This window comes from Maniola jurtina, chromosome 25 (assembly GCF_905333055.1).
Source record: "Maniola jurtina chromosome 25, ilManJurt1.1, whole genome shotgun sequence".
Taxonomy (NCBI): domain Eukaryota; kingdom Metazoa; phylum Arthropoda; class Insecta; order Lepidoptera; family Nymphalidae; genus Maniola; species Maniola jurtina.
This window is the reverse complement of record NC_060053.1, coordinates 1,622,025-1,638,682: the sequence shown is the minus strand read 5'-3', so window position 1 is coordinate 1,638,682 and position 16,658 is coordinate 1,622,025. Positions and strand designations below refer to the sequence as shown.

General features: G+C 37.9%; 1 protein-coding gene across 4 annotated transcripts in view; it reads right to left on the bottom strand.

The window, feature by feature from the left end:
* LOC123878207 (rho guanine nucleotide exchange factor 11) overlaps nt 1-16,658 on the bottom strand; it is a 207,419-nt gene that overhangs the window by 132,701 nt on the left and 58,060 nt on the right. For all 4 annotated transcript variants that reach the window (XM_045925328.1, XM_045925330.1, XM_045925331.1 and 1 more), the window contains 2 exons: nt 15,765-15,824; nt 15,185-15,256 (listed from right to left, as the gene is read on the bottom strand). In XM_045925328.1, the coding sequence (XP_045781284.1) occupies nt 15,185-15,256; nt 15,765-15,824 (132 nt within the window). The remainder of the gene's footprint in view (nt 1-15,184; nt 15,257-15,764; nt 15,825-16,658) is intronic.

The following is a 16,658-nucleotide window of genomic DNA, read 5'->3' as shown; positions in this document are numbered from 1 at the left end:
CTCCAAGTTTTTGAAAGTTATCAGCTCTTTTCTAGTTACTGTAACCTTCACTGGTCGGGGGTGTTGAAAATTTTTAATTTACACTTGTTTTATAAAAAAGAATGTCCAGCGGTATTTGCTGACGGTACTGTCTTAGCAGAGACACACGTGGGCATATTTATTTCCACTGCATCGCTTTGAGCGCTGTATCGGTCATCGACTAGCCATTTGTACACATACAGACATACATTTCGCCTATTACTGTACACATTATTGTATGAACTCAGTTATTTACTACCCCAAATGGGAGATTTAATGGTATTAAATTAAAACTGAATGGACGATCACCTATGAAGTAGTTTTATTAAAAACAACAAAAACTACCCTTTATTTAATTACAAGTGTAAATTAAAAATTTATAACACCCCCGACCAAGTGAAGGCATCTTGACAGCTTGACATAAATTTGTCAATTGACATAATATTAAGAACCTAACGGTTATCTAACCTTCTTTTCTACAAGAAAACTAGAAAAGAGCTGATAACTCTTAAACGGCTGAACCAATTTTTTTGGATTATAGCTAAGAACACTCTCGATCGAGCCACCTTTCAAACAAAAAAAAAGTAAATTAAAATCGGTTCATTCGTTTAGGCGCTACGATGCCACAGACAGATACACACGTCAAACTTATAACACCCCTCTTTTTGGGTCGGGGGTTAAAAAATATTGTTGAAATTGGTATAAAAAATAAAACACGAAGAGTAGTTCTATCAAAAATACGGTCAAGTGCGAATCGGACTCACATACGAAGGATTCCGTACCGTCGAACAAGAAATAACACTAACTTTTTAAATTTTCATAGCGGCCATTTTGTTTTTTTTTTATTATTTATTGTTATAGCAGCAATAGAAATACACATTCTGTAACAAGATAAAGTTGAAAACTAAAGCCCGACTGCGATCGTCTTAATAAACGACGAAATATTATAGTAAAATAGTTTTTCTGTCGCTTGGTATATTTTAATGTTGTAGTACATTTACATTTATGAACTCAGAATTTTTTCCTCTTTCATTTGACATCCCACTCAATACAATAGCAAAAAAAAAAATTTGGAGACCCCCACATTTTTTCATGTAACATCCGCTAGGACAATTTTCATCAAAATCGGCCCAGTAGTTTAGGCGGTACCGTGGAAAACACCGAATCTGGATACAAACATATACTCACATACATATAAACATACATACATACATACATAGACTGCTAAAATCATAACCCTTCCTTTTGGATTTGCCGCAGTCGGGTAAAAATTTCAACTCTCTGGCTATTACGGTTCGGACGGAAAGCGAAGGTAATAGGATCACGTTGGCATCCTTCGGGTACGGAGGAGGATGTAAAATCGAATTACATACTAACAACATTGTCTGTCCGCTTGTATTGAATCTGTCACTGGTTGTTAATTTTTAACCCCCGACCCAAAAAGAGGGGTGTTATAAGTTTGACGTGTGTATCTGTGTATCTGTGTGTCTGTGTATTTGTCTGTGGCATCGTAGCTCCTAAACTAATGACCCGATTTTCATTTAGTTTTTTTTTGTTTGAAAAGTGGCTTGATCAAGGGTGTTCTTAGCTACAATAAAATCGGTGCAGCCGTTTGAAAGTTATCAGCTCTTTTCTAGTTTAACTAGTTCTCGTTTAACTAGTTACTGTTACCTTCACTTGTCGCGGGGGTGTAATAAATTTTTAATTTACACTTTTAATTTGGAGCATCTCTACTTTTACTGGTGCTTGTATTGTGATCGCTTGACCAAATCTAATTCTCAATTCTTTGTTGGTCACAGTTAATTATTACATCATTGCTAAAGGAAATGCGTAGCTATTGTATTTCCATAAGGAACGGAAGATATACCTACTTTCGTTTAACTTTCGCAATGTTTGTGTTGTTTTAAATTAACATTGAAAAAAATGAAATGGGTTTAGTGGAAGTTCACAATATTGTATAGGTAACCAGGCAGTACAGTAAGTATCATAAGTATCATCGAAATATAAATAAGTATAATATTTCCTCGCCTCGGGAAGTCGAAGGTTCAATCCTAGATACGCATCTCAAACTTTCAGAGGTATGTTCTTTTGAAGCATCATTTACTTAGGTATATATCGTGAAGAAAACATCGTGAAGAAACCAGTATGTCTGAGTGTTCTTTACCATGTTGTAAAGAACTCTCAGACCATGTTATGAAGTAGAATATGAAGGTCGCTACTTAGTTATATTTTTGAACTCAACAACTGATATTCAGCAAATAAATAAATTTCATTTCATTTCATTAAAGGAATGTAAAGTCTGCTAATACGCACTTAGTCGGCATGGTGGACTATGAGCTAAATCCTTCCTATTCTGAGAGGAGACCAGTGCTCAGTAGTGGGCCATCAATGAGATCGGTTGAGATGATGATGAGTAGGTTCACCACTCGCATCGGAATTCGCAATTAATCAATGTATTTTTCAGCACTGAAAATGCGAAAGTGTATGACAGTCAATCTGTTCGTAACCTCAAAGGCCAAGGCTAACGCTAAAGCGATTGATTTTTGGCAGGGTTATGCATTCTGAAGAGACGGAAATAGGCTACTTTTTTTCTAGGGAAAAATGATGGGAATAAAGATAAAACAGGCCAAGTGCGAGTCAGACTTGCGCGCCGAAAGTTCCGTACCACAGAAGTAAAACGGTAACAATCACTATAGCTTCACCGCAAAACTAACTGTTTCTAGAGGATTGGTTTTGTTAATATAAAAAAAAACTAAGATAGTTAGAGCGTTAGTTTTATTTTTTAACCCCCGACCCAAAAAGAGGGGTGTTATAAGTTTGACGTGTGTATCTGTGTAACTGTCTGTGGCATCGTAGCTGCGAAACTAATGAACCGATTTTAATTTAGTTTTTTTTTTTTTGTTTGAAAGGGTGGCTTGATCGAGAGTGTTCCAACCAACCAAGGAAATCGGTTCTGCCGTTTGAAAGTTATCAGCTTTTTTCTAGTTATTGTAATCTTCACTTGTCGGTGGTGTTATAAATTTTTAATTTACACTTGTTCTGTAAAATATACATAAACTTCTATTGACCGCCACTGGTCGTCTTTGTCGGCATAACAACGTAATTCCAAAAATGTCAGGGGATATATTCTCAACTGACGCCTGACGCCAGTCCCCTGTCCCCCACAACCAATATTTATGGCTCCCACACCCAGGGGACTGTTTGCAAATAACATTTTGTGGGCAGCAATCACTGAAATACAAATACCTGCAAAAGTGCTAAGGCAAACAAAACCAATGCAGTACAAGTTCGAATCTAGCTATCAATTAGTCTAGTTATAATTGTCTAGTCTGCCACGCTGGCCCAATGCGGATTGGCAGACTTCACACACCTTTGAGTACATAGAGAACTCTCAGGCATGCAGGTTTCCTCACGATGTTTTCCTTCACCGTTAAAGCAAGTGATATTTAATTGCTTAAAACGCACATAACTGAAAAGTTAGAGGTGCGTGCCCGGGATCGAACCCCCGACTTTCGATTAGGAGCCGAAGGTTCTAACAACGAGGCTATCACAGCTGTAAAATTGAATAAAAAAATTTTGAATTAGAATTAATTCTTTAATCAAGTGAAACGCAAAACTGTGCCGATATCTTGATACTCGTAATAATAATAGTCTACGCGTATAGTCCAGTAACCCACTATCGCTGGGATGTGGCTATCGCATCCTGTCGATATGTCTGCGCGCTGACATTTCTCCTAAATGCCGCGCGAATGAGGGTGCAAGGACGCTCAAAGAGATGGATAAATATATCAGTTACTAGATGACACCCGCGACTTTGTTCGCGTGGATTTAGATTTTTTTTTTTAAATCCCGTGGGAACTCATTGATTTTCCGGGATAAAAAGTAGCCTATGTGTACTAACACACGGCGTATAAGCTATCTTCATTCCAAATAGCCAAATTCGTCCAATAGTCTGCGTGAAAGAGTAACAAACACACATATACACACAAACTTTCACCTTTATAATATTATACTAGTTGACTAGCTGATTCCCGCGACTTCGTTCGGACAGCCACCCTTAAACTTCAACAATTTATAGACAAGCGCTTGGCTGCAATCAGATCTTTTAGCAACTGATGAAGCAGCCTAAGATGGAGCGCGCTTGCCTAGACGGCACAGTGGTATGCAAACCGCGTTCCTGTGTCGTCTCGTTATGACGCAGACGGCCCCGCTGGGTTTTAGTGGGTATTCTGGTTGCCAGCGAGTCCCACATACCCCCCCGGAAGCAGCATGATCAGCTCTGCTTCCGGGAGGGATGCGTTAAAGCATTTCCCAGCGATAAAAAAAAAAGGGGTTTGCCACAAGTAACACAAAAAATACGGCCAAGACTTGCGCACTGAGGGTTCCGTACTCGGGTATTTTTTCCAACATTGTGCACGATAAATACATAAAAATAAATAAAAATCTGATTTAGGATGTACAGGTAAAGCCCTTTCATATGATACCCCACGTGATATAGTTATTTTATTTTCACGATCACGATTCTAGGTCAACGGGAAGTACCCTATAGGTTTCTTGACAGACACGACGGACAGACAGACGACAAAGTGATCCTATAAGGGCTCCGTTTTTCCTTTTGAGGTACGGAACCCGAAAAACAATATATGGTAGAATAACTTCTCTCAAACTATCCGTGTGAAGACGGAGTGGGTCTCTAGTACAAGATAAAAAGCTGTCAGGAAAGTTTTCAAGGCACTCTGTAAACTTGCAAGTCGGTTCAGTTTGTAATCCCCTAACACCTTGACGTATCTTGTCTGACGTAATGTGTACGGGGCAAACATCGCAATATAAGGAAAAACGTTCAGGTAAAAGTGCCTAGTGGGGTTAGGAAAGTAGCGGATTATTTAAAGGGCGATTTGCGGCCGAAATTAATAATAATCAATCTACCCGTAAATGAACTCGAGTCATCCAGCCCCAGATTGACTTGAATTTCTTGTAACTACACAAGTGTAAATTAAAAATTTATAACACCCCCGACAAGTGAAGGTTACAGTAACTAGAAAAGAGCTGATAACTTTCAAACGGCAGAACCGATTTTCTTGGATTATAGCTAAGAACACTGTCGATCAAGCCACCTTTCCAAACAAAAAAAAAACTAAATTAAAATCGGTTCATTAGTTTAGGAGCTACGATGCCACAGACAGATACACAGATACACACGTCAAACTTATAACACCCCTCTTTTTGGGTTGGGGGTTTAAAACCAAGCTTGCACTCTACTACTCGGTCAAGCTAAGTTTGCACCTCGCGTCGATTACGTCACACTGACGTTTTGGTACGGTATGCGAACCGTACTGGCGCGACAAGACGACCGCGGGGAGGTGAGCGGGGAAGTGGGAGACGCGCCGCATTCCAGCGAGGTGCAAACTTAGCTTGACCGAGTTATACCTATATCTCATTGAGGACGTTTAACATGTGCTGATTGAGTATGAGCGGAACGCGACTCAGCGTCGACGTCATCTTCCTCAAGCCTTGGATGTAGGGATGAGTAACAGCGTCCTAGCTTGCCATTTATCGGAGCAGGCGAGGAAGCTCTGCACATTACTTTAGATAGTGCCCCGGCCAAAAAAATTTTTTTTTCCAGATTTATCTGATGTATTTTGTTATTACGATACATACATAAAACAAAAATATAAACTTCTTTAAGCACTAAAAAATTATTAAAAGCGTTCTATACTATCTTACGAGAAATAGAGAATCGTACCTAGATTCTCCCACTTATACCTAAGAGCACAGCTCTCACCACTGCGGTAAGTGATTACCAGGTTAGCCCGCTTTCATCTTAAGACTGCATCATCACTTACCACCAGGTGAGATTGCCGTCAAGCGCTAACTTGTATATAGTAAAAAAGTCACGAGTCAGCAAGTTACATGGTAGTTTGTCCGATATGGATTAACTCGCATGTCTTCTAGCCCTAACCTCCGAAGGGTACGTCCTTGGGCGCTCCCAAACTGAAATCTCCCTTCACTCCCACGCGAACACGGACACCTCGCACGAGGGAGTTTAGACAACACTTCACTATACTAAATAGTGAAGACATGAAAAATTGTTCTGCAGTGACGTTGCAAAATTTCCTTCAGGTGAAAATCACTACGCATAATATAAATGGGAAAGTGTGTCTGTCCCATATTATCGTAGGAGAAATAGCACTTTATCATTTTTTTCACATAACATTCCGTACCTCAAAAGGAATCTCCACTTCTCATTTTATTGGATACAAAAAAAAAAATATCTTTTTGAATACTAAGCGTACTTGTAAGCGTATAGAATATTTCGATAGGCATTTCTGAACCATCTATTTCAAAAGAAATTAATATTCTTCGGCTCAATTCCTAAACTGCCATGTAAAGGTCGAGCCCTAATATTAGAATATGAAAGGCGACCTTCATTATACCTTTGCGATGTATTTCGGAAAATAGCTAGGTCCCAGGTGGATCAAAAAGATATTAAAATCTAAATTAGAGCATGGCCCTCTGATCCGTGTTACTAAGGTCCAATTTCATCAACATGAAATAAATAACTAAGCGTGCTTTAAACCCTGGTCATGTTGTGCGATCTAGGGTTACAATAAGATCAAAATGTGGTTAAATTATTTAAAAACAGGTTAGAATTATAAAATATTGTAATCTGTTTTGATTGCCTTATAAAATAAATAAAAATTATATACCCAGATAAAGTCGTAAGTTACTCTCAGATAACCAAATTTTCATTTCACCAAAAATTTAATCTATACTAATAAATAAAATTGGAGTGTCTGTCTGTAATTTCGAAATAACTACCTCATATTAAGCTCATAGGGTTATTTGAACGATATACCTTAACTGAATCACACGTTTTTAAAATTTTTGTCTGTCTGTCTGTCTGTTTGAAAAGGCTAATCTTTGGAACGGCTGAACCGATTTTGACGGGATTTTCACAGACAAGTAGAGGATTGACCAGGGTGTAACATAGGCTACTTTTTTAACCGACTTTCAAAAAGGAAGTTGTGTTTTTCTACCTATGTACACCGAAATCTCTGAGATTTCTGAACCGATTTGCGTAATTTTTTTTTTAATCGATAGAGGAACTTTGCGACATTGTTTCATAAAAAATTTGGAGTCCAACTCCTCAATCCTGATGCTGCAGGGGATCTGACCAATCCACGCGGGCGAAGCTGCGGGCATCAGCTAGTCTAAGAATAAGATATACGAGAGTAGTCCTATACCGCCGATTTGAAAGGGATAGCGAGATTATTCTTTGAATAAAATCAAAATAAAATCAAACACGTAACCATAGTAACGGTGGACAAGTAACATTACAATCAATGTCAGTTGACATTGACAGATAGGTACCTATTGAAACTTCAAACTGTCGTATAATCTCATTTGACCTAAGGGTTTAATGAAAACTGCCATACTTCTTCCAGGTCAGCCCACTTCCATCTTAGACTGCATCATCATTTACCACCAGGTGAGATAGCAGTCAGGGGCTAGCTTGTATTTGAATTAAAAAAAAACATTAATACCTGCCATATACAACTAAAAACACTATTTCGAAGAATATTATAGCTAATCTAAGGTATGAATAAACTGGTGAAACTTATTATTGTCCACGAGCAACTGTGGCGATTAATTTTATTCTTGGCATAGTTATTCTCCGGTAGCACCCTTGGTGAAATTGGGCCTAAATCGTTTAGCGTGGGACTAGAGCGAATTTAATACGTGACCCTATCAGTTCACATCTTGTACTTTGAATAATTCAACATGCAAGCGTCCTACCTCAATGTCCAAGGATGGACAATAGGCACATTTTTAACACAACTTGCTTATATTGTGTTTAAAATGAGTTTTAACGTTAACTTTATTGTTTTTTTTTTTTGCAAAAGTCAGATCCATGGGGACTTTTCACATTTCATTTATAATGGTGTTCCGAACAATTTTCAGATGCGAATTATTGCAACCTTACCCCTAATTTTTTTTAAGTACATAATTTGACCGAGCTTTGTTCCGTAGCGATGTAATTGAAGGACAAACTAACAAACGCTTTAACAATTATTGTAATACTAGAGGATGCCCGCGACTTCGTCCGCGTCGATTTAGGTTTTTAAAGATCCCATGGGAACTGTTTGATTTTCCGGGATAAAAACTTGCCTATGTCAATTAAAGGGACGCAAGCTACCTCGGTACCAAATTTTATACAAATCGGTTAAGCGGATGGGTTTTTAGGAATCCCGTGGGAACTCTTTGATTTTCCGGGATAAAAAGCCTATGTCCGTCCCCGGGATATAAGCTAACCCTGTACCAAATTTCGTCAGAATCGGTTAAACTGTTGGGCTGTGAAAAGGTAGCAGACAGACAGAGAGACAGACAGATAGACAGACAGACAGACAGACAGACACACTTGCTTTTATAATATTAGTAACGAAGTATGGATGGGTAGTGGTGGGTAGTGATAACCGTGCAACTATGACTGAGCTTAGCTTATTGCTATGATGATAGGTGATGAGATGATGACACAAAGCTCATAATTTCCATGCAAAAAGTCACGTCGATCAGGTGATTGAAGGACAAACCAACAAATATTTCCAAAATTATATTGGTAGTGGTTGGTATACTGATGGCCATGCAACATTGAATCAGCTTAGCCTATTATTATGGTGATAGGTGATGTAGTGATGACGCAAAGTTCATAATTCCCATATCGATAGCTAATATGATGACAGTGCGAGTTAAGACGGCAATTCAACTGGTATAAAAGCGACTGACTATTTGAGGCAATTGTGATGCAAATTCTGTTGTTACATAGCAATAGACGCCACAGAATATGAAAACAACTGCATGAATAAACTGACCTAAACTTTAAACCAAAGTTATTTGTATACCTACTAGATGAGGCCCACGACTTCATCCACGCCGATTTAGGTTTTTGGTATATTATTGTAAATTGAATATGTACTTGATAAGAGCAACCGCCGAGTTTCTTGCTGGTTCTTCTCGGTAGGAACGGCATTCCGAACCAGTGGTAGATTATTTTGACGATTCAAAAGCACTTGTAAAAGTTTAATTGAATAAAATCATTTTGAAGTTTGATTTTTTTTTTAATTATTTTCGAACTTTTCAATTTTCCGGGATATAAAGTAGCATGTATCTTACTTCTCTGAGATACAACCTATATCTGTACCAATTTCGTCAAAATCGGTTCAATGGTTGGGCCGTGAAAAGTTAGCAAACAGCAGATCGATGCACTAGCAGGAACTAGTGGATCGATTTATGATCAAAAATAGCAGCAAATATTCTGCCATCCATACTAATATTATAAATGCGAAAGTGTGTCTGTCTGTCTGCTACCTCCCAACAGTTTAACCGATTCTGACGAAATTTGGTACAGGGTTAGCTTATATCCCGGGGACGGACATATGCTATTTTTTTATCCCGGAAAATCAAAAAGTTCCCACGGGATTCCCAAAAACCCCTCTGCTTAACCGATTTGTATGAAAGGTGCTGAGGTGGCTTGCGACTCTGTAATCAGTTATAAACAGTTCCCACGGGATCTTTAAAAACTAAATCCACGCGGACGAAGTCGCGGGCATCCTCTAGTAATATGTAATAGAGAATTTGACCTGTGACCTACGATTGTTTGGTTTTATTTTTGGTATTCACTTCAAAAGAAAAGCGAGGAACCGAATGTCAACTCATATAAGAAATCTAAATAACCACATATCTTGTAAACGCTACTCGAAAGCACCCATTAGAGACTTCAATGTCACTGGCGAGTCAATAACGACACATCTAAAAACAGCGCTCCTTTCTTTACTAACAACCACCCACACGACTTCGGCTGAAATACTGACATATCTACAACTATCTAACTAGAAAGCTTTCTTTTTCCAATAAATAATGTGTTTTCGTACAAAAGTTTAGTAAGTCTCATTAGCGACTTCAATGTCACTAGCGGGTAAATATAACGACATATCTACAAACAGCGCTCCTTTCTTTACTAACAACCACCCACGCGACATAACAGTCTCCGGCTGAAATACTAACATATCTATAACTAGAAATCTTTCTTTTCTCAGTAAATAGTGTATTTTCGTACAAACGTTTAGTTGTGTCATTAGCGACTTCAACGTCACTGGCGAGTAAATATAATGACATATCTAAAACAACGCTCCTTTCTGTACTAACTACCGACGACGCGACATTTTTGTCTGCGGCTGAAACACTAACATATCTACAACCATATAACTAGAAAGCTTTCTTTTTTCAGTAAATAGTGTGTTTTCGTACAAACGTTTAGTTGTGTCATTAGCGACTTCAATGTCACTGGCAAGTAAATATAATGACGTATCTAAAAACAACGCTCTTTTCTTTACTAACAACCGCGTGTCAATTTTATCTATGGCTAAAATATCTACACTTCGCGACAGGTCGAGATGGCAATACATATTTAGATCATCTAACTAAAAAGCTTTTATAACCTTAGATTCGACCTTCAAAGTCGAGCACCTATCCTGTTACTAACTTCGATCAAGGTTTCTTACCCAGCGCTATTGACGGATATGCGCTTTTATAACTATTTACATATCTCCATGTAGGTCACACCATCTTACATTTTTTTTAAATATTAAAGTAATTTTTAAAGAAATACTGTTCAACCTCCTTATTAACTCAAGTCGGTTATAACACTCGGAATCCCTTAATCTTGTTTGCACTAACGTCATATTTTCTTTAGCATGCACCGTATACCTACTTGCCGTGTATTTAAAATCATATTTTCCCAAGTTAGATTACCTAGTTTGGGTACCATTGGACAAGGTAACAAGTGTAAATTAAAAATTTATAACACCCCCGACAAGTGAAGGTTACAGTAACTAGAAAAAAGCTGATAACTTTCAAACGGCTGAACCGATTTTCTTGGATTATAGCTAAGAACAATCTCGATCAAGCCACCTTTTAAACAAAAAAAAAAAAAACTAAATTAAAATCGGTTCATTAGTTTAGGAGCTACGATGCCACAGACAGATACACAGATACACACGTCAACCTTATAACACCCCTCTTTTTGGGTCGGGGGTTACAAAGAGACATTTCACCGCGACTAATAGACTCATCGGGTGGCAGACAGCTGGCTCAAATTTTGCGCAACGGATCAGCCTGGCTGTTCAGCACTATTCTCGGCACAATTCCACGTAGGCATGATTTGTATAGTACTTACCTAATTAGATAAAGCTAGCTTTAAGTTTCATTGTAATATTTTCAATTAAAAAAAATCCATATTTTGATTTTCATTCATATTACCAAAACTATGAAGAAAAACTTGTCAACAATAAAAAGCTCATTTTTTTAAACGTCACCTTTTATCCATTTCAAAGTTTTCCAAAGGACATTACTCTTTCATGATCTGTTTTAAACAAAATTCCTTTCATAGAAGTAAATTAATTGATACCGGCTATCTATCGTTATTTCCTTTAATGAAAAGGAAAGGTCCTCAATTAGTTTATCAGGAACTAATATCCTCATATCCTAACATGTGCTAATATTCCAAGCAACACACATTTTCAGGCTATACTGCAAACTTAAACTTATTTCACACGCAAAAAAGCTCATTTTCGGAAGAAACCATTTTTCGAGTTCGCGTCGAAGAGTTTAAAGTAATTAGACATCACTTTTTTCAGGAACTAATATCCTAATATCCACTAACATGTACTAATATTCCAAGCAACACACATTTTCAGGCTACACTGCAAACTTAAACTTATTTCACACGCAAAAAAGTTCATTTTCGGAAGAAAACATTTTCCGAGTTCGCGTAAAACGGTTCTTTCACCGCCCGCTATCGGTTATCCATCGTTATTTACAAACACGTCCGAGCGGCGAGGAACGCGGGAAGCAACTCTATGAGTTTCAGTAAACGCTGAAACTTTGCCGTCCTACGCGCCCCCTCTGTAAGGGAGGATTTGTTTATCGTTGCATCGTGATTTATTAATTCGTTTAGTTACGTAAATGTATGATTCTACATTAAATAAAGAGTTCTTTTTAACCCCGGACCCAAAAAAACGGGTGTTATAAGTTTGACGTGTGTATCTATGTATCTGTTTGTAGCTTCGTAGCTCCTAAACTAATGAAACGATTGTAATTTAGTTTTTTTTGTTTGAAAGGTGGTTTGATTGAGAGTGTTCTTAGCTATAGTCCAAGAAAATCGGTGCAGCCGCTTGAAAGTTATCAGCTCTTTTCTAGTTACTGTAACCTTCACTTGTCGGGGGTGTTATAAATTTTTAATTTACACGTGTTCAGGAAATTTTGATAACGGGAAAACTGGATTCGCCGATTCTGCATCATTTCATTCAAGTTCTTGTCTGGTGAACATGCCCACACAGGTGAGATTTACCCAAAAGTTGGTCAATTTTTACTTTACTTGTTCTATAAGGCCTACCTACCTGCCAAATTTCATGATCCTAGGTCAACGGGAAGTATCCTATAGGTTTTCTTGACATACACGAAACGATAGATAGACGGACAGACAGACAACAAAGTGATCCTAGGTTCCTTTTTTCCTTTTGAGGTACGGAACGATTAATGAACGAATGATTTTGATTTGATGTTCTACACTATAAGCTTAAGGCTCTAATATTTACTTTTCGGAATAGACAGTAAACTAAAACAAGTGTAAATTAAAAATTTATAACACCCCCGACGATCCAAAGTATCTGAGTTTTCCAAAACATCATTTTCAAATAAATAATTATGTATTTAGGCAACGTCCATCTTGACAGCTTGACATTTGTCTATTGACATAATATTATGAACCTAACGGTTATTTAACCTTCTTTTCTACAAGAAAACTAGAAAAGAGCTGATAACTCTTAAACGGCTGAACCAATTTTTTTAGATTATAGCTAAGAACACTCTCGATCAAGCCACCTTTCAAACAAAAAAAACTAAATTAAAATCGGTTCATTCGTTTAGGCGCTACGATGCCATAGACAGATACACAGATACACAGACACACAGATACACAGATACACACGTCAAACTTATAACACCCCTCTTTTTGGGTCGGGGGTTAATAAAACGGAATAATCACTCAACTGTAACTAACTAACTAACTATAAAACAAAGCAATGAGTGGACCGACATTCCTACTCTCAACTATTAAACGAACGCAAAATAACTTGCGAGGGCGCGTCATTCCCGCTTACAGAGCCAAATGTAGGGTTGACACCTCTCAAATGTTAACTCTATACAAGGAACCAAAATCTTAATTTGCTTATAATCCGCTCACTTGGCACTCGAGTGGTTTTGTGTGGTGCTTCGTGGTGGTGGTGCGTATTGCTTGCTTGGTGGCTGGCTTTTCCTGCATGTTTAGCAGTGGGGGTGGGCGGTGCATATCGCATGCTGTATGTTGCGCCATACAGATTTGTCTGGTATAGCGGATTATAGCAAATCAAGTAACGTCTGCTTCTATACAACATGTCATCTTAATCTATACTAATATTATAAAGAGGAAACCTTTGTATTTTTGTATTTTTGTATGTTTGTATTGAATAGGCTCAAAAACTACTGGACCGATTTCAAAATTTCTTTTACCATTACTTAGAGGGATTCTTCCGAATCCGTATAGGCTATATTTTATCCCGGAAAATAGAAAAAATAAATGTCCACCCCACCCGTGCGAAGCCGGGGCGGGTCGCTAGTGTTATTATAAATGCGAAAGTGTCTGTCTGTTAGCTATCAGCCACACAGCACAGCCCATCCGTTAAATCGATTTTGACGAAAGGTAGGCGCAAAGATAGCTTAACATCCCGGAGACAGACATTGCTTTTTTTTTAATTTACAGACTAGCGCTTGGCTGCAGTCAGACCAATAGACATAGGCTATTTTTATCCCGGAAAAATCAAAGATTTCCTACCGAATTTTTAAAAACCTAGGATTTGACCTGCAGCTCGTTCCAGCCTGCAGACTGCAATTACTTTTACATACGACATAAAATTGTATATCAAATCTTTGAAAAGAGCAACCAGAGAGTTTCAGTGGCAGATGCATTTGATGCTCCAAAAGTAGGTACTTGTAAAAGTTTAATATAATTCTCTTCTACTCTATTGTGAAAGAAGTTGACAACCCTAACGAACAATTAAAAACCTATTTATAAGCTTCGTATCGTAGTAATGAGAAAGCATTGGAAAATAAATCTCACAACGTAAACAATAAGGCTGATAATTCTGTAAGGAGAACTCAATTTAGATGTATTATGTAAGGAAAGCTGAATAGAGAGCAAAATATTGTACACTAGACGATGCCCGCGACTTCGTTTGCGTGGATCTGTGTTTGAAAAATCCCGCGGGAACTATATATTTTTACGGGACAAAAAGTAGCCTGTGTGTGAAATGGAAATCCAAAGTATAATTTAACTCTATTCCAAATTTCAGCCAAATCCGTCCAATAGTTTTGCGTGAAAGAGTAACAAACAAACAAACATGCATACACAATGCACACACATACATACACACAAACACAAATACACACACATACAAACTTTCGCCTTTATAATATTAGTTCGATAATGAGATCTTAGCAGGTGTCAAATAAGGTGCATTTCAAATTGGACCGAATTCGGGTCAAACAGGGTTTAGCGGGCATGTCAGCCAGTGTAAAGAATCTTTCGGGTTCCAAAAGTCAGGTAGTCTTTTTGGGTGCCCGAACATTAATGTATGGTGCGTTTAATGGGCGCCATTTTTTCAAAATTCGTTTTTATTACAATTCATCGCAGATATCACATCATTCCTACCTATAATGCAATGAAATGAAATGAATATTTACTAATCGAAACATGTAGATTATCAAATAAACATGTAGACTGATAAACACCCTCTGCGTTGCGCAATCGTTTTAAAAGTCATAAAACTCATAATATTTTTTTTAATACTATTAGCTGTGCATGCTTTCTGAAATGTATTTAAAAATTTGATGTTTTTTACAAAAAATTGCGTGCGAATAAGCAGGCGGGTCACCTGATGTTAAGTGATTACCGCCACCAAAGAACATTTGCAGTACCAGAGGAACCTTTCAGGAATTTCATTGGTCCGCCCCTTAAATAACACCATGTTGTAACTTTTCACCATCAATGTCTTTGTGAAATGTGATAACTTACCTTGGAATGCGGCAGGCGTCAACGTATGGTCCCACGGCGATTCATCTTCCATTTTACGAAAACTCCGTTCCACTGAAACAACGTTCATGGTTTAGGTCATAGTCCACCACGCTGTCTATGTCCGGACTACACATACCACTGACAGCATCATGGAGATCATCATTATGATATTTTTTACCCGACTGCGGCAAAGCCAAAAGGAAGGGTTATAATTTTAGCAGTCCATGTGTGTATGTATGTATGTCTATATGTATGTATATATGTATGTTCGTATCCAGATTCTGTGTGTTCCACCGTAGCGCCTAAAATACTGGGCCGATTTTGATGAATGATGTGTCAATCTATTCGTCATAAAGGCCCGGGTCACTCAGTCAGGGAACTTATAACCAAACGTAACACTTTCGACGTCACTGGCAGGCGTCAAATGTTCCAGCATTTGACGCTAGGTAGCCTATGAATCGCCTATTTTTTCTTGATTTCACGTCAACAATAGCCTAATATTTGATATATCGTCGATTCAGGATCAAACCGAGAGTTCCCCCACTCTAGTTCACTCTGTCATTGAGTAAAAAAAACTTACTGTTTAGAAAATTTGCGGTGCCCGATGACTTCCTCGATTTCTTGTCACTTGAGTCCAATCCTGCCAACAAAGAATCAATGCGATGAAGTAATTTACAACGAAACAACTAGCTGTCGCCACAGCCTTCTATTTCTCGACGCACATTCTCAATCGCGCTAGCATAGTTTTTTCTATAAAGCATTTTACATATTATACAAGTTACAATCATTAAATAACATGCTGTTAAGCAAGCTAAAATATTTTTCATTTCATTAGCTCGGAAAGGCTTTCTTTGCCCGTCGAAGTCTGCGTGAAAAAGTCCATATTAAGAAGCATGAGACGGGCCTGCCCGTGAAATTCAAATTTAATTTGGGTTTTCGCAATTTGTAAACTAATACGACAACGTAGGCTAATGGTATTTTAATTGCGACAATGCCAGTATCATACACACAGGTTTATATATAAATCTTTACTTGAAAAGGTCTATTTTAAGACATTAGCTCTAGTATCAACTAATTTGTGAGAATAGTCGACACTAGAGCAAATTTCTTAAACTGGACCCTTTCAAGTGAAGATTTTTATATAAACTTGTGAGAATGATACTGCCATTGTCGCAATTAAAATACCATAAGCCTACGTTGTCGTATTAGTTTACAAATTGCGAAAAACATTAAATTTGAATTTCGCGGGCAGACCCGTCGCTTCCACCTTAACCGCTAGCATAGAAGAGTCACTTAAAATTCGAACGTCATACACTGTCTAATTTTGTCTAGCAAAGGAGATCATTCTAGCTCCATACATTTTTGGGCCTTTTCTGAAAGTGCCGGCCAACGAAAAAAAATGGTACGGATCGTTAGAACTAGCCATTTGGAGTAATAGTTAATATGGCAGAAAAGTTGTAGGATTGCTCTGAAC